The following is a 25,526-nucleotide window of genomic DNA, read 5'->3' on the forward strand; positions in this document are numbered from 1 at the left end:
TTTTTTTGCCTTTTCTCCCTCACTTGGTCAGGGTCTCAGGCCTTCTTTGTGTGGGCCTGTCTGGTTTGATTTGGCTTCTTGTGGCTTTGTGGAATGCTGCTAGGACAGGTTGCTAACTTTGCTGATAACAGGCCTTGCCTCCCCCTTCGCTGGCCTCCAGGCAACCTATCAAAACCTAACTAGCTCTGTTCACTCTAACAATATAACTGTAGCAGGCAACAAGGAACCAGCAAGGGATTCTGACCAGGGGACTAGCTGGAACAGGACTGTGTTTTAAGAATTCTTCCAGCATCTTCAACTAATGTATGGCAGTCTGGATAGAAAGAGGAGGCAGGAAGGCTGGTGGAGGCTATTTTGGTAATGCTGGGCAGAACCTGAAGAAGATCTGCCCTGGGCCCTGCCAGAGGAAAAGGAGAATTTTGCTTTCCACCCCAAATGTTCTCTTGGAAGTTCTCCTCTGCATTTATTCCTTGGAAAATGAGTAGAATTCCCTGACTGCTTGATTTGAAAAAGCTTTTTGTTTGTTCGTAGTTTGTTCTTTATCTGGCAAGTAAAAGGAAGCCTTTTTGTGTCCTTTTTCTGAGGTTCTGGGTCATAACAAATGGAAGTAGAATGCTAGAGATTAGTAAAGGATCTGGAAGGGATGGAATCAATAGAATTTGATTGGATGGGGAGACTTAATGATGACTCCAAAATTTTAAACCTGAATGACTAGAAAAATGGTGGGATCCCTATGGGAAATAAGATGATTTGAGAAGAAAGACAGTATGCCAAATGGACTTAGTTGGAAGTTACAATAGCCTTTTCATGCAGAAATATCCAGAAGCTGTTGACAGGCCAAAGCTGGCATTCATTAAAAAAAAAAAAAGCAGGGGCTGGAAATAATACAGTTGGCTGTTGTGTGCGTGAAGATAAAGCCATGTGTGGTGGGTGCCTGTGTAGAGGGATAATGTGGTGGCAAATGGACAAGATGGCCCAGGGCAGAAGTTTGAGGAAATACAGCAGAAGGGAGCGAGAGAGAGAGAGAGAGAGAGAGAGAAAGGACAGAAGGCTAGAGAAGTAGAACATGCAGACATGCAGAGCTGCAGAGGTAAAAGGAGGAGATGTAAAGTTGGTAAATATAGCAGACTGGGGAGGAGGGGAAAGAGGATGTAGTCCTATGGGCTGTGTTTGGTGATAAAGGGTCACTTCCTCTGGGCAGTCTTTCTGCCCCGCTCCAGGCCATCCAGGACTGTCTTCCTCTATAGCTTGGCATGAGCACTGGTGACAAGGGTAGCTTGTGTTTGCTTATGTATCCGTTTCCCCTTTAGATCAAATGCTGGCAAAGAGCAAGGACCCTGTAGAGCTGTCTACACCTAAGTAAGAGGTGGGCTATGACATGGGCGGTCATAATGAACTGCCAGGGAGGAACATATGGCCTAATGAAAATATACTGCAGCCGTGGAGTTCTAATACTGCCATTTATCAGTCCCATGAACTGTGGCTAGTAACTCAGCATCTTTTCAGATGCCTCAACTTCCTTTTAGGTAAAATGGGCATAACTACCTTCCAGCATCAAAAATCAGGTGTTGTTGACCCACTTACTTACAAGTACTTTTTTGGTTTTTTGTTTTTAATATATTGGGGGACTGTTTATGTTAGAGTGTGGAGAAGCTGGAAGGTGTCCTGGATATAATCATCAAAGTAGGAGGTAGCTCCTCTGCCCACGAAGGAGAGGATGCCACAGGCCTGAGTGATCAGGAGGTTTCCTGAGGGGTGGGCCTAAGATAGGAAGAAAAGCACAAGGTGAATAAGAGGATTTGCAAGCATCTGGGAAGACCCAGGGGAAGGGGGTGGGGGGGGGGATAGGCAAGGATGCCTAATCCTGGAGGAATCAGGCTCCTTAGCGGAAAAGGGGTTAGGGAAGGTGTGCCCACAGGCTTCCTCGCTGACGGGCTCTCACAGGTGAGGGTCGTAAGAGAGGCAGGCGCCCACCTGGAGCCCAAGCATCCCCGGGGATGGCGTGACTGCAAGCAGAAGCATTTAGAGCTTAAGGAGGGCCCGTTAATCGCCTCGCAGCTGCAACGTGGAATCATCTTCCAAAGATTAGGCAGCCGGGCAGGAGCTCCGCGAAGCCGCGGACGTGGCGCAGCCGCCCCAGGCCTCCCCCGCGCAGCCTCGCGCACCCGCCGCGGGCCCGGGCCCGCCTCCGCCGACGAGCGCGCTCTCGCCGCTGCAGGAACTTCAGGAACTTGGCTTTCATCTCGGACCCAAAGCGGGACTTAGGGTTTGGTGTGGGTTTGTTTTTTTTTTTTTTGGTTTTTTTTTTTGTAAATTGCTGAGTGTGGGGAGCCCCGCCTTTCCGGGCCGGGGCTTGGCCGCGGGGCCGCCCCTCCCGCGCTCCGGGCCCGCGCTCCTTCCCTGACGGCGCTGGAGGGCCCGGCGGTGCGGCCCGGGCGCCCGGACACCCATGGCGAGGCCCGCCTGGCTGCAGCCCAGGTAGGGCGCGCGGCCGGGGGCGGGGGCGGGGGCGGGGCTCCCCACACCCGGCGGGCACCGGGCGGCGCTGCGCCCCCCTGCGCCCCCCTGCGCCCCCCTGCGCCCCCCTAGCCCTGGGGCTCCTGCCCGGCGGGAGCTGGTCTTCAGGTCCCCGGCAAGCCCAGGAGGAAGGCTCTGTTATTTCCCCCGTGTCCAGACGAGAAAATGGGAAGGACAGGCGGCGCTGCCAGCCGTGCCTTTGGTGCACCCCCTACCAGCCACCCCCCCCCCCCCACACACACACACAGGGAGCCCTTTCCTTGCCCTCTCAGGCCTGGCTGGGCTTTACACCTACTTCTGCAGAAACACCTATTGCGTGTGTAGAGTCCAGGGCCCAGTTCCAGAAAAGCTTGCTCAGCCGTGTTAGGGTAGGCCCTGGGGATGTGTATGTTGAACCTGCAGGCCAGGTGATTCCCCTGCTGGCTTAAGGGGGAAATCCTTTCCCCCGCCCCTGAGTCTGTCCCATCATCTGTAGGGGCCCTGTCCTCAAGCCATACTGCATTCCCGCTTCAGAAATGCCTTCTTTCTCAGAGGTTTCACAGCTCCGACTCGGAGAAATCCTCGTCTATACTGGCAGGGCCCCTCCTGCCACCCTTCGGAGCCCCCAGGGTACACTTCAAACAATGCTTTTTCTAACTACCTCAAACTGTATCTCTCCGTCATCCCTTAGTCATCTCCCCAGCAACCCAGTTTTAAACCCAGCTTGACTTCCCTTTTCTGCTTGAGCCACTAAACTGCTTTCTATGTGTGTCTGGTGAAGGAAAGGAACTGCCCCTGCAAATATAACGCAGCGGAGACGTGCTGACCCTCATCACATAATGCGTAGGAAAGTCTGGTATGGCCAACGCCTAAATTACCCACCATTTGGAAATGCCACCATCACTGCTCCCCTCTTGTAGCTGTAGACCAGGGATCTCGGCTTTGCACTAGCAGGCAAGCACTGAGCTGGTCAAGCCCTTACCATCCCCCCCACCCCCGCCCCCACCCCCTCAAATCAAAGCCGTCTTTGCAATGCTTATTTTAGCCCTTGGTGAGAACAAGGTTAGAGCTTCCTCAAAGCTGAAAGTGAATTTTGAAATAGAGCCATATTTGGCTTTAAGCAAACTCAGGATACTCCTTTTAAGCAGATCATGTGTGCTCTGGGTCCTTTCAAAATCTGATGTGCATTACAGAGATAACAAAAAAAAAAAAAAAGACTGATAAAGAATAGTTTTCTCTTGCTTGCTCAGGTGGGCTGGGTTAGTAGGTTAAAAGATGTGTGTACGATGCTGAAAAGATTATTGAAAGGAAGCATTTAATGGTATTTTCCTATATTTATAGGTATAGGAAGAACACCTATCTTTTCATCTACTACTTAATCCAGTTCTGTGGCCACTCATGGATATTTACCAATATGACAGTCCGATTCTTTTCATTTGGAGAAGGTAAAACTCCAAAAAACAGTTTTGGATTTTTAACTTTCAATATTTGCTTTCACCCAGTTCTGCTTATATTAATTTTTTCACTTCTATGAACTTTACCTAATAGCCTTCACTGCTCTAAAATTTAGTAGCCATATTTTTTCAGGAGCCTTACTTCTTGCAAAAACAAAAATTTTTTTGGAGAAGGGGGCAGGTGAGATGAGGGAGAGAGACTTGGCTTCCCTCTGACTAGGCAGTTTGTCCTGAAAGCACAGACATGGCATTGGGGTGGTTCTGCTTTTTGGTTCTGCTGCAAACCTTAGCCAATTTGATGGGCTTTGAGGAAATCTGTAAATTGCAGTATAACATTTTGTGCAGAGAGCTGAGGAATTAACCAAATTCTTCCCTTTTTTTTTTTATTCCCCAGGAGTAAGGTAACTGGACACCACTAATAAGTGAAAGACAAACTGTTATAGTCTCCAAGGTTATATTTGGTCCCTGTAAGGAGTCGTGGGTTCCTAAGTAAATGACACACATTATAGATGATTTGCTGTCTATATGGTAGTTGGTATTAATGGTTAAAGTCAAAAGTTTCCTCCAGATTTCTAAAAAGTAAAAAAAAATTAACTAGCATTTCAATTTTTAAAAGATGAAGCACTGACTGTCAAAATAACATTCTTTTCACATTCCATCCCTACATGGGTGTCATCACAGTTTACAAACACTGGATGACTTGACAGTTTGAGCCACTGCTGGTTTCAGCTAGAAACAAATGCTTAAAATATATCCAGGAAAGGTCATGCTGTGTCATCAATTCAGCCTTCTGTATCATAAGGACATTAATCTAATTCTGAGGTACCATGACTAGTTTATGTTGCTCTTTCTTACTGCAAATCTGCAGTTAAACTTTTGCCTTCAGCATCCTCCAAAGATACAACCCAAGGCTTGAATTTCAGCTATGAATGTTGGGAGGCTTCAAGCAGAGGAAAACATGAGCATGGGGGAAACTTCCTGTATGTTTATAGGGGGGGGAAAAAATCAATACTTTGAGGCCTTGGAAGTTCACTGGGGCTTTGTGGGCACAAGACAAGTCATTCACTACAAGAGTCACAAGCAACAAACGCTTTCTTATCCTGCCTGGCCTTTCTAGTGGGAAAAATTGCTTTAAGTCAGCTGTGTGTTTATATCATAGTTATTATCCTACTGTTGCAGTTATAGAAACCTTATTAAAGAAACACAACCATTCATATGGGAAGCAGATTGAAAAAGCGACTGAAAACAAGTAAGTGGGAGTTGAGTACAATTCCTGAGTCAGTGTATAAATTAAGGAGCTTAGTAGTGATCTAATCACCTTAATAGTAACACCTGCTACCTTTCCGGTCACAGTGCTGTGTCACTGATAATGCTCCATTGTAGCAAGCACAGGGCAGCAGGTGGGAGCACCGACTGCAGGGCCTCGGGAACTGTCTGTGAAATGGGGATGATGATCATTTTAGTGTTCACCTCATAGAGCTGTTGAGAAGGGTAATCGCTGGGTAGTAAAGACAGCAGTGTTTCCTAGATGTCTTAACATGGCAGGGGTTCATTTTAAAATCTAAAGTGAGATATTTATCCTATTTAGAGGAATAGTTTCCCTCCTAGCTCAGTTCTCTCCACATGCAGTATGGGCTTTCTGCAATGCAGTCTCCAAAAGTCCCCACCAGAGGCCCAGGTTCTAGCAAAGGTCCAGAAAGCACTAACCAAGTGTGTATAGGACACAAATGCTACACACACATAAGATGTATTAAACATGACCTCGTTATGAATGTCCTTTCTGTAAAGCTTCTCTGGAATCCTATTTTTCTCATCTTTGTCATTTTCTTGTCAATGATAAAGATGTGAGCATGCCAGCTTCTATAACCTGTTTACATTTGATATCATCTAGATTATACTGGGTTACTTTAAGTGGGACTGTTTTATAAAATATATGGGGAATTATTATATATATATAATATATATAAAATATGTATATATATGGAGAATTAAAAACTGTAGCTTTGGCCATGGGCCGCCTTTTTCACATTTTTACTTTTTTGGAAGAAGAGCAATTAAGATGTACTATAATATGCAGTGCTTCTTTTGGTTGCATAGTATTCTTGATAATTTAGTAGCTGTTAGGAAATTTCTCAAATATACAATGAAAAAAGAAGCAAATCATGATTTTTATTTCAAAGTCCTGCATATTTTTGGGTTGTGACCCAGCTTTTACTTTACCTGTTTTTAATTCCCTGGACACAGATTCCATGGTCGACACTTTTTATGCTATTGGTCTTGTGATGCGCCTTTGCCAATCCATTTCCCTCCTGGAGTTGCTGCACATATGTCTTGGTATTGAACCAAACCATCTGCTGCCTAGGTTTCTGCAGGTAGGTTTTTGTGGGGTTCTTTAAAAAGAAACAATATTATTGGGGGCACCTGGGTGGCACAATCAGTTAAGTGGCCAACTCTTGGTTTTGGCTCAGGTTGTGATCTTGGGGTCCTGAGATTGAGCCCTGCACTGGGCTGAATGCTCAACACGGAGTCTGCTTCAGATTCTCTCTCCCTCTCCTCCTGCCCCTCCCACTCTTGCTATCTCTCTCTCTAAAATAAATATAATCTTTAAACACACACACACAATATTATTAACTATATTCCCTATGCTCTAGTTTTCATTCCTGTGACTTTATAACAGGGGTTTGTACTTCTTCATCTCCTTTATTTTGCCCATCCCCCCAACCATCTCTCCTCTAGCAACCAGCAGTTCCCTGTATTAAGGAGTCTGTTGGGGATTTTTTGTTTGTTCATTTGTTTTTTAGATACTACAAATAAGTCAATTATATGGTATTTGTCTTTCTCTAACTTATTTCACTTTGCATAATACCCTCTAGCTCCATCCATGTTCTTGTAAATGGCAAGATCTCATTCTTTTTCATGGCTTAGTTATATTCTTGTGTGTCTATACACACACCACATCTTCTTTATCCATTCTTCTATGGATGGACACTTGGGGTTGCCTCCATACCTTGGCTATTATAAATAATGTGACAATAAACAGAGGGGTACATATGTTTTCAAGTTAGTGTTTTTGTCTTCTATGGGTATATACCTAGTAGTGAAGTTACTGGCTTATATGGTATTTCTATTTTTATTTTTTAAAGGAGCCTCCATACTGTTTTCCCCAGTGGCTACATTAATTTACATTCCCAGTTTCCTTTTCTCCACATCCTTGTCAACACTTGTTATTTCTTGTCTCTATGATTCCAGCCTCTCTGTCAGTTGTGAGGTGTTCTCATTGTTTTGATTTGCATTTCCTTGATGATGAGTGATGTTGAGCATCTTTTCATGTGTCTGTGGGCCATGTGTATGGTTTCTTTGGAGAAATGCCTGTTCAGTTCCTCTGCCCATTTTTTTATTGGATTGTTTTTTGTTTTTTTTTTTTTTTTTGGTGTTGTGTAAGTGCTTCATATATATTTGGCTATTAACCCCTTATCAGATATTTCACATGCAAATATCTTCTACTAGGTTGCCCTTTTGTTTTGTTGATAGTTTCATTTGCTCTGCAAAAGCTTTTTATTTGGTGTAGTCCCAATGGTTTAATTTTGTTTTTGTTTCTCTTGCCTGAAGAGATATAAGCATGAATATGTTGCTAAGGCTGGTGTCCAAGAGATTACTGCCAATGTTTTCTTTTAGGAGTTTAATGGTTTTGGGTCTCACATTTAGGTCTTAAATCCACTCTGAGTTTGTTTTTGTATAAGAAAGAGGTCCAATTTCATTCTTTTGCATGTAGCTGTCCCATTTTTCTCAACATCATTTGTTGAAGAGACTGTCTTTTTCTCCATTGGATATTCCTGCCTCCTTTGTTGAAGATTAATTGACCACATAATCTATGGGTTTTATTCTGGGCTCTCTATTCTGTTCCATTGATGTGTCTATTTTGTGCCAGTACTGTACTGTTTTGATTATTCCAGCTTTGTCATAGATCTTGAAATCTGGAGTTGTAATATCTCTACTGTATGGTTCTCTCTCAAGATTACTTAGTCTATTTGAGGTCTTTTGTGGTTCTATACAAATTTTAGGTTTATTTGTTCTAGTTCTGTGAAAATGCTTGTGGTATTTTTTATAGGGTTTGCATTAAGTCTGTAGTTTCCTTTGGGGAGTATGGATATTTTAATGATAGTAATTCTTCTAGGAGCATGGTTCTGCAGGTTTTAATCACATTATCAGTATTATAGAATCTGTTTTATACTTTGTTCTGTTTTATCCTCTCTTGACATAAAGTTAGCAGTTAAAAAGTCAACCCCTGAAAACTTGCAACTCAAGTCACTAATAAGAATTCCATGTAAAGGGACACCTGGGTGGCTCAGTGGTTGAGCATCTGCTTTTGGTTCCAGTCATGATCCCAGGGTCCTGGGATCGAGTGAGTCCTACATTGGGCTCCCCGCGCGGAGCCTGCATGTCCCTCTGTCTATGTCTCTGCCTCTCTCTCTGTGTCTCTCATGAATAAATAAATAAAATCTTTTTTTAAAAAAAAAATCTATGAAAAAACAACTTCATTCTGAGGCACTGGACAGTTAGACTAGCCAGTTGGACTAGCCATTGCCATCAGGGCAATGATGCTGTTGCTCTGTACAGCACTGTGGTGATCCTCTCTTAGGGGCAGATTTCATAGCCAGTTCTCACTCTCAGTGTGCCACTGTGCTGGGCACTGTAGGATGATGGAGGAGAGTCATGGAATTGGTCATTCAGACTTGGGTTTGATGCCTGGCTCCTCTAACTATCACTGTGTGATCATATCATCCATAGTTATCGAGCTGTTTTGGGGGAAGGACACCACACAAAATATCTGGCCAAGAGTAAATGGTCCAGGGGTAGTAGGTGGCTTAGTTAGTTAAGCATCTGCCTTCAGCTCAGGTCATGATCATATGGGGTCCTGGGATGAAGCCCACTCCCTGCTCAGCAGGAAATCCGCTTCTCCCTCTCCTTCTGTCTTCCTTCTCCCCTTCCCTGTGTGTGCTTTCTCTCTCTCAAATAAAATTTTTTTTAAAATCAAATTATCCAAAAAATTTAAAAGTTTCCTTCATCTATAGCCAAAGAATAGAATACTCAGCCATTTCTTGTTCTTTCTACCACTTTTACAAATGGAAAGAAGGGATCATTCATGTTTATCTAATACAGCATCTAATCATAGACTTGAATCTACAGACCTGGATTCAGATCCCAGTTCTAACTACTAGTTGTATGAACCTTTTTTTTTTTTTTTAATTTATTTATGATAGTCACAGAGAGAGAGAGAGAGGCAGAGACACAGGCAGAGGGAGAAGCAGGCTCCATGCACCGGGAGCCCGATGTGGGATTCGATCCCGGGTCTTCAGGATCGCGCCCTGGGCCAAAGGCAGGCGCTAAACCACTACGCCACCCAGGGATCCCTGTATGAACCTTTTTTAAATTTTTTTATTTTTATTTATTTATGATAGTCACACACAGAGAGAGAGAGAGAGAGAGAGAGAGAGAGAGGCAGAGACAGAGACACAGGCAGAGGGAGAAGCAGGCTCCATGCACCGGGAGCCCAATGTGGGACTCGATCCCGGGTCTCCAGGGTCACATCCTGGGCCAAAGGCAGGCGCCAAACCGCTGCGCCACCCAGGGATCCCTGAACCTTTTTTTTTTAATTTCAAGTTTTTAATTTAAGTTCTAGTTAACAGATAGTGTAAAATTAGTTTCAGGAGTAGAAACTAGTTATATGAATTTAAACATAGAAATTGTTCTGGACCTCAATTTCTCATGTGATGTGAAAATAACACATATCTTGTGGAGTAACTGAAAAAAATGGGCAAGATAAGTTCCTAGCGTTTAGTTAGAATACAATATCTATTACTATTATCTTAGCTAAGATTTATTTCCTGTACCATGTCTGTAGCCCTAGATGACCATGTTCCTTTGTTTTTTTTAAAGATTTATTTAAGAGAGAGAGAGTGAGAGTGTGTGCTTGCATGAGTGGTGAGGGGGAAGGGCAGAGAGAGAGGGAGAGGAAGAAGTAGACTCTCCACAGAGTAGGAAGCCGGACCTCGGGCTGGATTCCAGGGCCTGGAGATAATGACCTGAGCCAAAGGCAATCACTTAACCAACTGAGCCACCAGGTACCCTGAATATGTTCCTATATTTTAAATTGATTTAAATTCAGTTAACATGTAGTGTATTATTAGTTTCAGAGTTAGAGTTCAGTGATTTATCTGTCTTCTATAAAACCCAGTGCTCATTGTATCACATGCCCACTGAGTTATGCATCCCCCAACCTCCCTCCCCTTCAGAAACCCTCAGTTTGTTTTTTATGATTAAGAGTCTCTTATGTTTTATCTCCCTTTTTGACTTCATATTGTTTCATTTTCTCCTTACTTCCTCTATGATCCTGTTTTGTTTCTTAAATTTCACGTGAATGAGATCATATGATAATCATCTTTCTTTGCTTGACTTATTTTGCTTAGCATAATATCCTCATTCCATCCACTTTGTGGCAAATGGTCAAATTTCATTTTTTGATGGCTAAGTAATATTCCATTGTACATATGTACTACATCTTCTTTATCCATTCATCTTCGATGGATATCTGGGCTCTTTCCATAGTTTGGCTATTATGGACATTGCTGTCATAAACATTGGAGTGCGGGTGCCTCTTTGGATCACTACGTTTGTGTCTTTGGGGTAAATACCTAGTAGTGCAGTTGCTGAGTTGATTTCTGCTATAATCCTATTTAATTCTCTTCACCTGCTGAGTTTAGGCTTTATTTGCTGTTCTTTCTCCAGCTCCTTTAGGTGTAAGGTTAGACTGTGTATTTGAGATCTTTCTTACTTCTTGAGAAAGGCTTGTATTGCTATATGCTTCCCTCTTAGGACCACCTCTGCTGTATCCCAAGGTTTTGAAGAGTTGTGTTTTCATTTTCAATTAGCAATAATCTGCCTCGAATAAACCTCATTGGCTATGATACTGCCACTGCGCAAGGCTTGTGTTTTCATTTTCATTTGCTTCTGTGAATTTTTAAAATTCTTCATTAATTTCCTGGTTGACCCATTCATTCTTTAGTAGGATTTTTTTAGCCTCCATGTACTTGAGTTCTTTCCAAATTTCCTCTTGTGATTGAGTTCTACTTTCAAAGTCAGAAATTCTACAGAGAACAATCCCAATCTTTTGATACCAGTTGAGACCTGATTTGTGACTCAGTATGTGATCTATTCTGGAGAATGTTCCATGTGCACTCGAGAAGAATGTGTATTTTGTTGGTTTAGGATGGAATGTTCTGAATATATCTGTGAAGTCCATCTGGTCCAGTATGTTATTCAAAGCCCTTGTTTCCTTGTTGATCTTCTGCTTAGATGATCTGTCCATTGCTATGAGTAGGGTGTTAAAGTCCCCTACTGTTATTTCATTATTATCAATGTGTTTCTTTAATTTTGTTATTTATTTCTATAATTGGCTCCTCCCATGCTAGGGCATAAATATTTACAACTGTTTGATCTTTTTGGATAGACCCTTTAATTATGATATAGTGTCCTTCCTCATCTCTTATTACAGTCTTTGGTTTAAAATCTAATTTGTCTAATATAAGGATTGCCACTCCAGCTTTCTTTTGATGTCCATTAGTGTGCCAAATGGTTTTCCAGCCCCTCACTTTCAATATGGAGGTATTTTGGGTCTAAAATGAATCTCTTATAGACAGTATATCAGTGGATCTTGCTTTTTTTTTTTTTTTATCAATCTGAGACCCTGTATCTTTTGATTGGGGCATTTAGCCCATTTACATTCAGAGTAACTATTGAAAGATATGAATTTAGTGCCAGTGTATTACCTGTAAAGTCACTGTTTTTGTATATTGTCTCTGTCCTTATGTTCTATGTTACTTTTGAGCTGTCTCTTCACTTAATGGATCCCCATTAATATTTCTTGGAGGGCTAGTTTAGTGATGACAAATTCTTTTAGTTTCTGTTTGTCCTGGAAGCTCTTTATCTCTCCTTCTATTCTGAATGAGAGCCTTGCTGGATAAAGTATCCTTGTCTGCATATTTTTCTCACTTAGCACCCTGAATATATCATGCTAGTCCTTTCTGGCCTGCCAGGTCTCTGTGGATAGGTGTGCTGCCAATCTTATGTTTCTACCCTTGTAGGTTACAGACCTTTTGTCCCAAGCTGCTTTCAGGATTTTTTCTTTGTCTTCATAATTTGCAAGCTTCATTACTAAATGTTGGGGTATTGATCTATTTTATTGATTTTGAGGGGGGTTCTTTGTGCTTCTTGGACTTGGATGTTTATTTCCTTCCCCAGAATAGGGAAATTTGCAGTTGTAATTCGCTCCAACATACCTTCACTATTCATTCTCTCTCTCTCTCTCTTTCTCCCTCTCTCTCCCTCCCTCCCTCTCTCCCTCCCTCTCCCCCCCCCCATCTTCTTCTTCTGGTACTTCACTTATTCTAATATTATTTCATTTTATGGTATCATTTACCTCTCAAATTCTCCCCCTTGTGATTCAGTAGTTGTTTATCTTTCCTTTTCTCAGCTTCTTTACTCTCTATCATTTTGTCTTCTAGATCACTTCTAGATCATTCTCTCTTCTGCCTCATTTATCCTAGCAGAGCCTCCATTTTTTTATTGCTTCTCATTAATAGCCCTTTTGATTTCCACCTGATTAGATTTTAGTTCTTTTATTTCTCCAGAAAGAGATTCTCTTGTGTCTTCTACACTTTTTTCAAGCCCAGCTAGTATCTTTATAATCATTATTCTGAACTCTAGTTCCAACATCTTATATCCGTATTGATTAGGTCCCTGGCAGGCAGTACTGCCTTTTGTTCTCTTTTTTGAGGTAAGTTTTCCCATCTTGTCATTCTGTCCAGAGAATAATAGATGAACAAAGAGAACAAAATACTAAAATAGCAACAGCAACTGCAGAGAAATATACACTGAACAAATCAGAAGAAACCAGAAACCAAAAAAAAGAGAAGGACAGAACATAATCAAACAGATGAACAGAACAGAGCAATACACACACTAGATTCTGGGTGGATTTTGGTCTGCTTGTGAGAAGAAACTAGATCTCAAAATTGTGAAAAAAGAAAAAATCATATATATACAAAAATAAGTACAATGAAAGGATATAACTGTAGAAATGAAAATTTAAAAAGCCTTAAAGAATTGATTTAAGAAATTAGTTGAAAAGGAAGAATAAAAATAAAATTGGAAGACCAAAGAATCATGAGAAACAACCCCACAAATTCTAGATACTACTTTCCCCTAACACTGGAATTTTGCAGTTCTTTGTGATCAGTACACGTGGTCTTAGCCAGATGTTCTTGCTGATTTTCTGGGAAAAAGGCCTGTTGTGCTGATTCTCAGGAGTCTTTGCCCTGGATGGAATTGCGCTGCCCTTTCCAGGGGACCAGGCTAACTACTCGGCTCCGGGTTGCTCTCAGTGGCTTTTGTTCCCTGAAGGCTTTCCGGGCAGCTTTAGAGGTTGACAGTGAAAATGGTGGCCTCCCACTCTCTAGTCCCAGACTGAGAGCTGGGGGCCCCACTCCTCAGTGCGCCCTCAGGGAAAAGCAGTCAATCATTCCTGGCCACCTGATCCCCGTCTGCACTCTGTGCTTACTTAGTCTGTGACTGAGCATTTCTATCTCTGGCCTGTGACCCTGTTTGGAGTTCCCAAAACCCTCAGCATCTTGCCACACACATGTGCGCCACTGCTTCCAGGGGAGGTGGTGGGGTGGTGGGAGGTCTCACAGTATCTCTCCCTTGCTCGGCCCCTGCTTGGAGAGCAGTCATGTGATCAAGCTCTGGCTAGTGGTTTATGGCCACCTTGAGCTGAGAGCCCACTCCTGGCCTCACTTATTGCTTCCCTGCTCTGATGCCTGGGAACTCAACCACACTCAGGCACCTGATCTTCCTGTGATGCCAAAGATTCTGAGACTACACTGTCCTACCTAAGATCTGGAACCACTTCACCACCTGGGCACCTTTTAGGCAGGTATATCCCTCATCACAGCAGACTTTAAAAGATTCAATTTTTGTGCTCCACTGCTCTATCACTTTCTGATAATGGGCTGCCAGAGGCTCCCCACCTTCCACTGCCCTGCTGGTCTATTGTCCCATTTATCAGATTCACTTCTCTACAACGCCTACCTTGCAGAAAGTGGTTGCTTTTCTATTTGTAGAATTGCGGCTATTCTTTTTTTTAGGTCTCCTGTTGAGATCATAGGTGTTCAGAATGATGTAATAGTGAATTCCTGGGACCAGACAAAACTGAGGTCCTCTACTCCTGTGCCATCTTCCCTCTCCTAGCAGATGAAGACATTTTAAGTGTTGAAATATCAAATGTAAAAAAAAAAAAGGTAATATTTAGAGTCTGAACCCCTAATAACAGACTAACCAGCAATCCAAGATCTAGAGGGACTTCCCTTAAGTGTATTTCCTTACAAAATGAAAAGGGGTACATATCTGTTCCTGAAGAAGCATATTATTTGGAAACAAGATTTATTGATGTCTATTACATGTTAACAACCAAAATGCTTATAGTTCCAGTATCCCATCATGCTGATTTTAGAGAATAGAATTATCCACCCAGGTTGAATGATAGTTGTAATCTAGCAATATGAAATTATTTTTCCTGGAGTATGACCAAATTCATTGAAATTCTAAGTCATGTTTGCTTTAGGTATACTTTTTGGGTTTTTTCCTTTTTTAGGCTAAATGGCTAATACTAATTTCACAGTAGAACTTTCAAAATTAAGAGTACTGTTATTTTAATTATTGACAATGTAAGGAATTCAAGTGATAAATGGGACAGAGTTGGAAGAAAGAAAATAAAACACCTTAACCATGCCTAGAAAATGGTTTTATATGATTTCCAAAATTACATAGACTTATCTAGTAATAGATATTATTATACAACTTAGAAATCTGATTTCTTGGAGTTCCAGAAATTCCAGAGTATTCAAATGTGACTTTAATCACTATTAATGTAATGGTTTATAGAACTATGATCACTGTAATCAAACTATATCATGGTTTGGTAATTTATAATAATAATGGCAAGAATACATTGAATCTTTAAAGTGAGTTTGCAGGGGCACCTGGGTGGCTCAGTCAGGTAAGTGTCTGCCTTCAGTCCAGTCATGATTCCAGGGTCCTGGGATCGAGTCCTGCATTGGGCTCCCTGCTCAGCAGGGGGTCTGCTTCTCCCACCCCCAACCCCATCCTCGTGCTCATTCTCCCTCTCCTGCAAAAATAAATAAAATCTTCAAAACAAAACAAAGTAAGTTTTCAGTGACTACTGTTAATGGGGCCCAAGTGATTTTTAAGTCATTTTTGTTGGCAGGGATAACAAGTCAGGGATTCACCACATTAGGGAAGACAGCTCCCTTTTCATGCTGGGCTACTATTAATTTTTGTTGTGATTGTTTGGCTTCCTTTTTTTTTTTTTTTTTAATCTCTTTGTGATTTTATTTGTTCTCTATTTGTGTTATTCATTTACTATCTTTTCTATAGTTTTCCAAAAGGACCCGGTGTTAGAAAGGGCTTTGGAAACCTATATCATCTCATTCAGAGTTTCATTCTCTACCCCATTCTTTTGAGTTGTGTATACAATTAGAAGAATTCCTCATTATGATCTGACTCTGAGGCCTCTGTTTTAAAATAACAAAACAAACTCTAAGGTTGTGCAACCATTCTTGGTTTTCCTATTTCCCCATTTCTAAGTGAAGAAACTGAAGTTAAGAATGTGGCTAAGCTACTCACACAGTAATCATGCTGATTATACACAATATCTTGAAAAAAAAAAAATGCATGGTGTCCAGCTGCTTTCAGTGGGCAAAAAAAAAAAAAAAAAAAAAAACAGTATGTAATTTGTGATGTTATTTTGCCACTACCTTTGTGAGACTAAGTCAATGACTGAATTCTCTTTCTGGAAACTGGTCTTCCAGAATATCAAGAGGGTTCCTGGGTGATAGGCATTAAAGAGGGTATTTGATATAATGAGCACTGAGTATTATATGCAACTGATCAATCACTCTATCCTACCCTTGAAACTAGTAATATGCTATATGCTAACTAAATTGAGTTTAAATAAAAATATTTTTTTAAAAATCCCAGTATGTATAATATACGTCTTCTTTATCTGTTCATCAATTGATGGATATTTGAGTTGCTTCCTTATCTTGGCAATAAACATAGGGGTATGTTTATCTTTTCAAATTAGTGTTTTTGTTTTCTGGGCAGCCCAGGTGGCTCAGTGGTTTAACGCTGCCTTCGGCCCAGGGTGTGATCCTGGGGTCCCAGGACCGAGTCCCACGTCGAGCTCCCTGCATGGAGCCTGCTTCTCCCTCTGCCTGTGTCTCTGCCTGCGCCTCTCTCTCTCTCTTTCTCTCTCTGTGTTTCTCATGAACAAATAAATAAAATCTTTTTAAAAAATAGTGTTTTTGTTTTCTTTGGATAAATACCCAGTAGTGGAATTGCTGGATCATATATGGTGGTTCTATTTTTAATTCTTAAGGGACCTCCATGCTGTTTTCCACAATGGCTGCACCACAGTTATTTTCATCAGCAGATGAGGGCACCTGCAGGTCTCTTTTTCTCCATGTCCTCACTAATATTTATTTCCTGTGTTGTTGATTTTAGCCATTCTGACAGGTGTAAGGTGGTATCTCTTTGTGGTTTTAATATGTATTTCCCTGATGATGAATGATGTTGAGCATCTTCTCATGTGTCTGCTAGCCATCTGTATGTCTCTGGAGAAATTTCTATTTGGGTCCCCTGACTATTCTTAATCATATTATTTGGTTTATTTTTTGGTATTATAGAAGTTCAACCATCATCTTCCATTCAGTAGGTTGCCTTTTTGTTGATGACATCCTTCAGTGTGCAAAAGTTTTTTTTTAATTTTTGTGTAGTCTCAATGGTTTAATTTTTCTTCTGTTTCTCTTGCCTGAAACCTATCTAGAAAAATGTTTCTATAGCTGATGTCAAAGAAACTACTGCCTATGTTTTCTTCTAAACTCTTAAGGTTTCAGGTCTCATGTTTAGGTATCTGACCAATTTTGAGTTTATTTTTGTGTATGGTGTAAGAGTGTTCCAGTTTCATTGTTTTGAATGTAGCTGTCCCATTTTCCCAGCACAATTTGTTGAAGAAACTCTTTCCCTTTTGTGTATTCTTGCCTTCTTTGTTGTAAATTAATTGACCATGTAAGCATGGATTTATTTCTGGGCTCTCTATCCTGTTCTGTTCCACTGATCCCTGTATCTGTTTCCAAGCCAAAATCATACTGTTTTGATTAATACAGCTTTGTCATATATCTTAAAATCTGGGATTATAGTAACACCAGCTTTGCTCTTCTTTATCAAGGTTGCTTTGTCTCTTTGAGGTCTTTTGTGATTCCACACAAATTTTAGGATTATTAATTCTAGTTCTGTGAAAAATGTTGGCATTTTTGGGGGGATTGCATTATATCTGTAGATTGCTTCAGATGGTGTGGATATTTTAATGTTATTGGTTATTCCATAAGCATGGAATATCTTTCCATTTATGTGTCATCTTCAATTTCTTTCATCAGTGTTTTACAGTTTTTGGAGTACAGGTCTTTCATCTCCTTGGATAAATTTACTCCTGGGTATTTTGTTATTTTTTTGCATAGTTATAAATGTGATTGTTCTCTTAATTTCCTTTTCTGCTACTTAACTCTAGAAATTCTCTCCATAGAGGGAATAGTTTATAACTGCATCATTTATAACTAAAGTGCCAGCTGCCATTTATAAAATAACAACTTAGTTTTAGGTGCCACTTAGCTTGGAATTTAAGATTCCCAGATAGAACATAAAAATGCAAAGTATTTTTATTTTATAGTTACCATGTGGTCTACTCAGTTACTTCTGAGTAGACCACATTAAGATAATGTTTAATTTGGCCTAAGTTATAGGGTTTTTATTGTATTTTTATTTTACCTAGCTTGAGCTACACAAAACATTAAAAAACTGTTAGTAACTAGTCATGTTCTCTTAGGATTTGTTTAAAATGACAAAGTGCTAAGTTCTCACAAGTGTAAAGCTCCAATAGTCAAATTATTATAAAAAAGGATTTAAAAAGTCTATTCTTCAAAAGTGCTTTTGGTGTTGAGAATATCAAGGAGGTTCTTGTTTTAAGATTTAACTTTTGGAGACAGACTTTTTGAAAGAATAGAATATAACCTGGGTATTAGGCATGAAGATAGCCCATAAAATAACAAAGGGGAAAATGTATTAGTGCTTCAGAACAAGGGATTTACATCGTCTAGATTTCTATTCCAGATCTCCAGGCAAGTAACTTTCACTTTGCAAAATGCAGTGCCCTTTATAGAAGGCAGCAAAAAATAATAACACTTAATTTCTTAGGGTTATTATGGAAATTAAATGAGATATGGTATATGTATGGAACCTCATACAAAGTAACCAATAAATATTGGCTGTTTCAATTTGAGAATAAATTCTATTCTCACCTAAATTCTATTCTCCACCTAAATTCTCCCATTGTATTGCCATTGAATGGTCAAGTTAACCATCAGACAATTTGTTAATTAAATTGATATTGGGGGCACCTGGGTAGCTCAGTTGGTTAAGTGTCTGCCTTCAGCTCATGTCATGATCCCAGGGTTCTGAGATCAGGCCTTGCTTTGGGCTCCCTGCTCAGTGAGGAGTCTGCTTCTTCCTCTACTCCTCCCCCATTTTGTGCCCTCTCACTCTCTCTCTCAAATAAATGAATAAATAAAATCTTTAAAAAATTGACATTGTAGGAGGGGTCTTCCCATACCCACATGTATGTATGTTTATGGGGTTTGGGAGCATGTTGATTGCTAATTTCTCTGCAGTTTGGATTACATGAGTAACACACCACAGACCAAGTGATGATTTTCAATAGGATGAAGTCTGTTGTGCAGCACCATCCCATTTTAGGAGATTTCCCTCTCAGTACTCGTCAGTTAAGGGACCACTTGACATCATGGATACCTTTTAACTCTGGAAACCAGGAAACTTGGGATGGATGTTTCTAAGTCTGCCACTAGGAAAAGTCACTTCTCTGGTTCCCCAATTTTTTATTTATAAAAAGGTGGGTTGGGGTTTATCTAGAGTGGACCCTAGAGATCCATCTTATCAAGATGAATCTAGGTTTTTTCTTTCTTTAGTCAGCCAAGTAGTTAGAAATATGTGTTGTATATACACATTCATGTGGATGTATCTTGAGATTTTCATTAAAAATTAGATGATTTTCCTAGTTAGCAGGCACTGACCAAACATAAGATTAGGTGGTTCTTGTGTACTTGTTTGCTTGCTAAGATCTTTTATTCAAAGGCTGCCAGATGTCCTTGACAGCAAGTTTGGATCATTTGGTAATTATAACTGCAGTTAAGTATACTTCATTATGTAAATATAATTAAAGAAACTAGGGCATTGTAAAGAAAGACTGACTAAATACAGCTATGTAAATAGCTCTATGGATCAACTAAGGTTTGAATGCTATCTAATTACCCTAGCCAAGCAAAGACCCTCTTGACTCACTCCTGTGGTCATAAACCTGCTGACATAGCTTATACATGTGCATATTTGATCATGTGGCCCAGTGTTAGCAAATCTGGGGCTTTTCTGCACTAGGTGGTTTTCCAGGATTAGCAGCCTATGATTCTAAGTCACAGATTATTCCATTCTTCTTGATTTGCCTCAAAAGCATAGACAACTGTTGAAAGGTATAAAGCAGTCCTCCCCTTTCCTTTATCAATAATATGCTCCCTCAATCTCAAGCACATTTTCCTCTGACCATTGAGAACAAAGTAGAATGTTTTATTAAAAAAAAAAGGAACGAGAAAATGCAGACTGTACAGGGGGCATTATTAATACAATCTAAGAAGGCACATTATATTTGGATGGAAAAAGAAGAATTGATTTTTTTGAGGTCAGTAATTGGCACTAAGCCATAAGTGTGTGAATTCTCAATGATTTGCAAATGCTTACTGACTTGGAAAAAAAATGTGTATGTTGAATTCTTTTCATTTTCCACTGGCTTATAAAGGTTAGGATTATATTACATCTCTTCCCCCTCCATCCACATCCAAAAAAAAAAAAAAAAAAGGCTACAATAGCTTCCCTGTTAGATGAAATCAAAATTTCTTGGCCCATGATTCAAAACCCTTTACAACCCAGCCATTACCACGTTTTCAATTTTATTTCCTATTATTCCCTCCTCTGCACCTTCCGCCAGCCCTCGCCTCCAGGGGTTTTATTTACTCCCCAGTACAGCCACATTTTCACACTTCTGCCTCTTAGCCTGCTCCCCTAACCTAGGATGTCCTTTCTCCTATTCAGTTTACCTGACAAACTCCTGCCCCTTCTCCCAGCCTGTCTTCCTAAATCTCCGCATCCTTTTCCCAGGCAGGTGTCTCCTTCACATGTGTTCTCATTCAGAGCACTTTAAATGACAGCATTATCATCATTGACAGTGTGTTGGGATTCTGTACCCTCATTCTCCTACCACTGCTATCCTCTGGAGCAAGGACCACACTTTCACTGTATATACAACCTTGGCATCGAATACATAGTGGGCATTCAATAAAAGCTTGCCAAAGTGAATAAAAACATGTGTACATATATAGCAGGAGAAATAGCCTGATTCAGATAAAATATATGTTTTCTTCTGTTTTCATTCATTGCATATAATTTGGAGGATACAAAAACACCAGGGAGGAAGTGAAATTAAACCATAGCCCTGCTCTCTCAGAGATCAGGTTAACAGTTTAGCATACCTCTTTCCAGCTAAAGCATACTCTTCCTTTGAAGAGGAACTGTGGTTTGTAAAATTAGAAAATTATCTACATGCTTAACAGATGATCCTAATTCTTGATTTTGCTGTGTCTTTGTTAGCTCACTGAGAGAATAATCATCCTCTTTGTGGTGATCACCAGTCAAGAGGAAGTTCAAGAGAAATATGTGGTGTGTGTTTTATTCATCTTTTGGAATCTGTTGGATATGGTTAGGTAAGGAGGAAAAATAATCTCTTAAAGCCAAGTTGCTTTTCTACAATGAAACTGATAATAGCTGCCTACGTTTGGTTACTCTGAATGAGAAAAACCTAACCCCTTTCTAAATTATTTTATCTTGATATGGAAATGTATTTTTAGTGCTTTCCATAATGGACACATCAGAGACAATGCAAACCTACCATGGTATTACAAGAGCAAATCAATGCATTCAGGTTTCTAGCAGACTTGGCACAGCACCTTTTTGGGGATAAACCTCACAGCTGTTTGCTAATGAAAGGCATTCCTTGCGATTGCTCTGGTACATGTTACTCTAACAAGCAGAACAAGACTTTTATTATGTCATAGTCAGGATTTACAAAGTTGGTTTCTGTGAATTCCAGAATATTTTTAAACCTAGGGCCTCATCTCTCTGGGGAAGAATGCACCTCCACATTCATTTATTTTGTATTTATTTTTTATTGAAGTATAATTAACTTACAATGTTATATTGGTTTCAGGTGTCCAACATATTATTTGGTCAGTTCTATATGTTACTTAATCAATGCTGACCATGATAAGCACGGTCAGCATTTCTCACCATACAGCATTATTACAGGATTTTTTACTCTATTCCCTATGCTGTACTTTTCATCTCCATGATACATTTTTTAAAAAGATTTATTTATTCATGAGAGACAGAGAAAGGCAGAGACATAAGCAGAGGGAGAAACAGGCTCCCCACAGGGAGCCCAATGCGGGACTCGATCGATCCCAGGACCCCGGGATCATGCCCTGAGCCAAAGGCAGATGCTCAACGACTGAGCCACCCAGGCGTTCCCTCCATGATACATTTTGTATACAATTCCAGTGGGTTCAAATGACTTAGTGAAGTTATTTTGTAGATTTCCTGGAAATCCCTGAACCTCAGGTTAGGAATCTTGGCTCTCGGTCATCTTTAGTTTCCTTCTATATCTAAAACCTTGCCAAGAGATAGGTCTAGTCTCATCTCTACCAGCAGTGGTATAAATAGTCCCCTTTGCTCAGAGGCTCATCTTGGGGAGATGTGCTAACTGCTACCGTGGCTTTCACAAATGAGAACTGCCCCATTCACTTGAAAGATCTGGATGTGGGTAGGTAACAAAAGAGCCCTAGCATTTTAGCTGAGGTTATATAAATTCCTTATTCATTGTATTGTCTTTAACTTAGCTAAATTATTCCTAAATAATGGGTTCAGCCCTAGAGTGAGTTACAATGAAATATTTTATTGAATGAAAATGACTCTAATTCTTTGTATATATAATTTAGTAAGTCATTTCTCATTTTTTAACTGAAAAATTTGTAGACTTGGGATGAATTTTGTGGACTTATATAGTCCATGACTTTCTATTCCTGAGATAAGAAGTCCCATCTGAGGCTATGACTTTGTGACATGATGTTCTCTGGTATGCCTGACTTTTTCAGTGTCCTTCCAGTTTCTGATAAGCTCAGTTAAACCCATTAGAGAACAAAATGATTTTAACATAAAAGATGCCATCAAAGGGCTTCTTAACATAGAAAACCTTAGGATAAATCCTACCTCCATTGGGCAACCCTAGTGGCTCAGTGGTTTAGCACCGCTTGCAGCCCGGGGTATGACCCTGGAGACCCAGGATCGAGTCCCACGTTGGTCTCTCTGCATGGAGCCTGCTTCTCCCTCTGCCTGTGTCTCTGCCTCTCTCTCTCTCTCTCTCTCTCTCTCTATGAATAAATAAATAAATAAAATTAAAAAAAAAAAATCCTACCTCCATTTACTTGGTATACAATCGTGGACATATCACTAAACCTTCAAAAACAACAGAATTGAGATAATTCATGTACTTTCACATTCACCCTTTTATTTTTAATAATTAATTAATTAGACCAAGAAGGGAGTGAGAAGGGGAGAGAGGGAGTGAATCTTAAGTAAGTTCCATGCCCAATTTGGAGCCAGATTCAGGGCTCAGTCTCAGGACCCTGAGATCATGAGCTGAAATCAAGAGTCAGACTCTTACCTGACTGAGCTACCCAGGCACCCCAATATTCACCCTTTAAAATAGAAAATTTGAGGGGTTTAGTATATTTAAAGATGTATAACTATCATCACTAATTTGAGGACATTTTCATTGCACTCCAAAGAAACCCTAAACCCTGTAGCAGTAAAATCCCCATTTCCTCTTCTCTTAGCTCTTGCCAACCACTAACATACTGTCTCTATGAATTTGCCTTTTCTAGACATTTCATATAAATGGAACCATACAATATGTGGCCTTTTGTGACTGCCTTCACTTAGCATAATGTTTTCAAGGTTAATCCATGTTATAACATGTATCAGTATTTCATTCCTTTTTACATCTGAATGATATTCCATTTCGATATACCACTTTTATGTATCCATTCTTCAGTTGATGGACAGACTTTTTGGTTATGAGGAATATTGCTATGAACATCCATGTACAAGCTTTTGTATGCACATAGGCTTTCATTTCTCTTAGAAGTGAAATTCCCGAGCACCTAGCCTTTTTGAAACAGTTTTTTTTTTCCTCTGTAAAGTTGAGGTGGAATTATCTTCCCAACTTACCCTAAAATGACTTAAAAAAAAAAAAAAAAAAAAAAAAGCAAGGACCAGAGGGGCACCTGGGTGGCTCAGTCTTTAAAAATCTAGCTGCAGGAACGCCTGGGTGGCTTAGTGGTTGAGTGTCTGCCTTCAGCTCAGGGCATGATCCCGGGGTCCTGGGAGTGAGTCACACATCGGATTCCCCTCAGGGAGCCTGCTTCACCCTCTGCCTGGGTCTCTGCCTCTGTCTCTCTCATGAATAAGTAAATAAAATCTTTAAAAATAAAAATAACATAAAAATCTAGCTGCATCAAATGGGTTTAGCTTCTAAGTGAAATTGAAGTCACTACTCAGGAAACCTTGTAATTTGTTGAGGGATAAGAGTGACATTTTTCTTTGTCCACCTCCATAATTATCCATGATCTACCCCCTGAGATAAGCCAGACTGACACAGGTCCCTTCCTCTTATTTACTTACTTATCTCTTCTGATTAAATGATAGGAAACAAAGTCTGGAATTTAAACTTTCCAGTTGTATCTGTATTTAATTACAATGTAAGGTATTTTCTTCTCTTGTTATTTCCCAAACATCAGCAAGAAATGATGTTTATGAGCTCCCTGTCTTCTTTTAGGTACACTTACAGCATGCTATCAGTCATAGGAATATCCTATGCGGTCTTGACCTGGCTCAGTCAAACACTGTGGATGCCGATTTATCCTTTGTGTGTTCTTGCTGAAGGTAAGAAAAGAGTGACTTTGCATTATTGCTTACTGACCAAAGCAATCTAGTTATAATGGCTCACTAAACTTTTCAATGATTAAATTCCTATTTTTGCTACTGTTAGCTGACAGCTGACTCAGTGGGTCATTCCTGGCTCACTTCCCTTGATGCAAAAAAGCAAAGCATTTTTAACAAAATTCAAGCAGGAAGCATCTTTGCACAGTAGACAAAATATTGGATGAGGAATGAAAACATCTGAGTACAGGCCTTTAACTTCATTAACTTGACTGTATGAGTTTTGGGCAAATCATTTAACCTCTCCCACTTTACTCATCCAAAAGGGATTTAACATTTAGTGACTCGGTGTTTTTTTTTAAAGTAGGCTCCACACCCAGTGTGGAGCCCAGTTTGAGACTTGATCTCATGACCCTGAGAACAAGACCTGAGCTGAGATCAAGAGTTGGGCGCTTAACCGACTGAGCCACCCAGGTGCCCCAGTGATTATTTTTAATTTTATTTTTAATATTTAGAAATTTACTTCTCCCTGGCTGGACTATTTTTCCTACCTAACCATCTACCATGCATCACATTCTCTGCCAGGAACAGTTAATGCTACCTTTAGTTCAGTCATCAACTTCTCAGAGAAGCATTCCTCAACTTTCTCAACCACTTCCATTCTCTGCCCTCCTACCCCAACACTAAAGCACCATGAATCTTTCATAAGACCTGTCTGAGGTGTAATTAGATATTAGTGTTATTCTTTGAATAATGTCTGTTTCCTGTCTAGCCTCTAAGTAACTTGGGGATACAGGGTTGTCTTTGTTTCCTTGCTCACCTTCCCTTATTCACCCAGTATACATGCTCAGTAAACACTGAATCAATTATTGAATACAATATGAAGTGAGCTAGTTACTTGGCCTAAATGTAAACCTAAAACTTAAATAATTCATCAGTTTGCAAAAAGCTTGAGGATATTAGGGGAATATATGCTTCCTCCTGTAATGGATTTGGCAGAGGTAGGGAACCTTCTGAAACAGACACTAAAATTTTGAAAACAGAAGGCATAAAGAAATTAAGAAGCATGTTAAGGTAATTAAAGGAAAAACATACAGAAAGAAATTTCACATAAATTGATGGTGACATTGGTGATAATCATAAAGTGTATACATTATACCCATATGTTTTCTATCTACCAATGACCAGAGAAAAGTTTATATTGTAGTAAATCATATTAGGTAGAACTTAATTTTTTTTTTTTTTGCTTTCAAAAGAATTGCTAATTTT

At 40.1% G+C, this 25,526-nt stretch overlaps 1 protein-coding gene and 1 pseudogene across 2 annotated transcripts in view; one reads left to right on the forward strand and one right to left on the reverse strand.

The window, feature by feature from the left end:
* Window positions 1–2,180: 2,180 nt before the first annotated feature.
* Window positions 2,181–25,526, forward strand: part of HACD4 (3-hydroxyacyl-CoA dehydratase 4) — a 32,838-nt gene continuing 9,492 nt past the window's right edge. Inside the window, exons 1-5 of one of the 2 annotated variants that reach the window (XM_072728181.1) lie at window positions 2,181–2,273; window positions 3,838–3,941; window positions 6,195–6,322; window positions 20,853–20,965; window positions 24,154–24,260. In XM_072728181.1, coding sequence (XP_072584282.1) covers window positions 3,911–3,941; window positions 6,195–6,322; window positions 20,853–20,965; window positions 24,154–24,260 — 379 coding nt within the window. In that variant the 5' untranslated portion in view covers window positions 2,181–2,273; window positions 3,838–3,910. Of the gene's footprint in view, window positions 2,274–2,322; window positions 2,479–3,837; window positions 3,942–6,194; window positions 6,323–20,852; window positions 20,966–24,153; window positions 24,261–25,526 lie in introns of those variants that run through there. The other variant, XM_072728180.1, reaches the window with a different exon arrangement.
* On the reverse strand, window positions 10,826–10,935 carry LOC112922030 (U4 spliceosomal RNA; annotated as a pseudogene).

Source organism: Vulpes vulpes, chromosome 12, assembly GCF_048418805.1.
Source record: "Vulpes vulpes isolate BD-2025 chromosome 12, VulVul3, whole genome shotgun sequence".
Classification (NCBI taxonomy): domain Eukaryota; kingdom Metazoa; phylum Chordata; class Mammalia; order Carnivora; family Canidae; genus Vulpes; species Vulpes vulpes.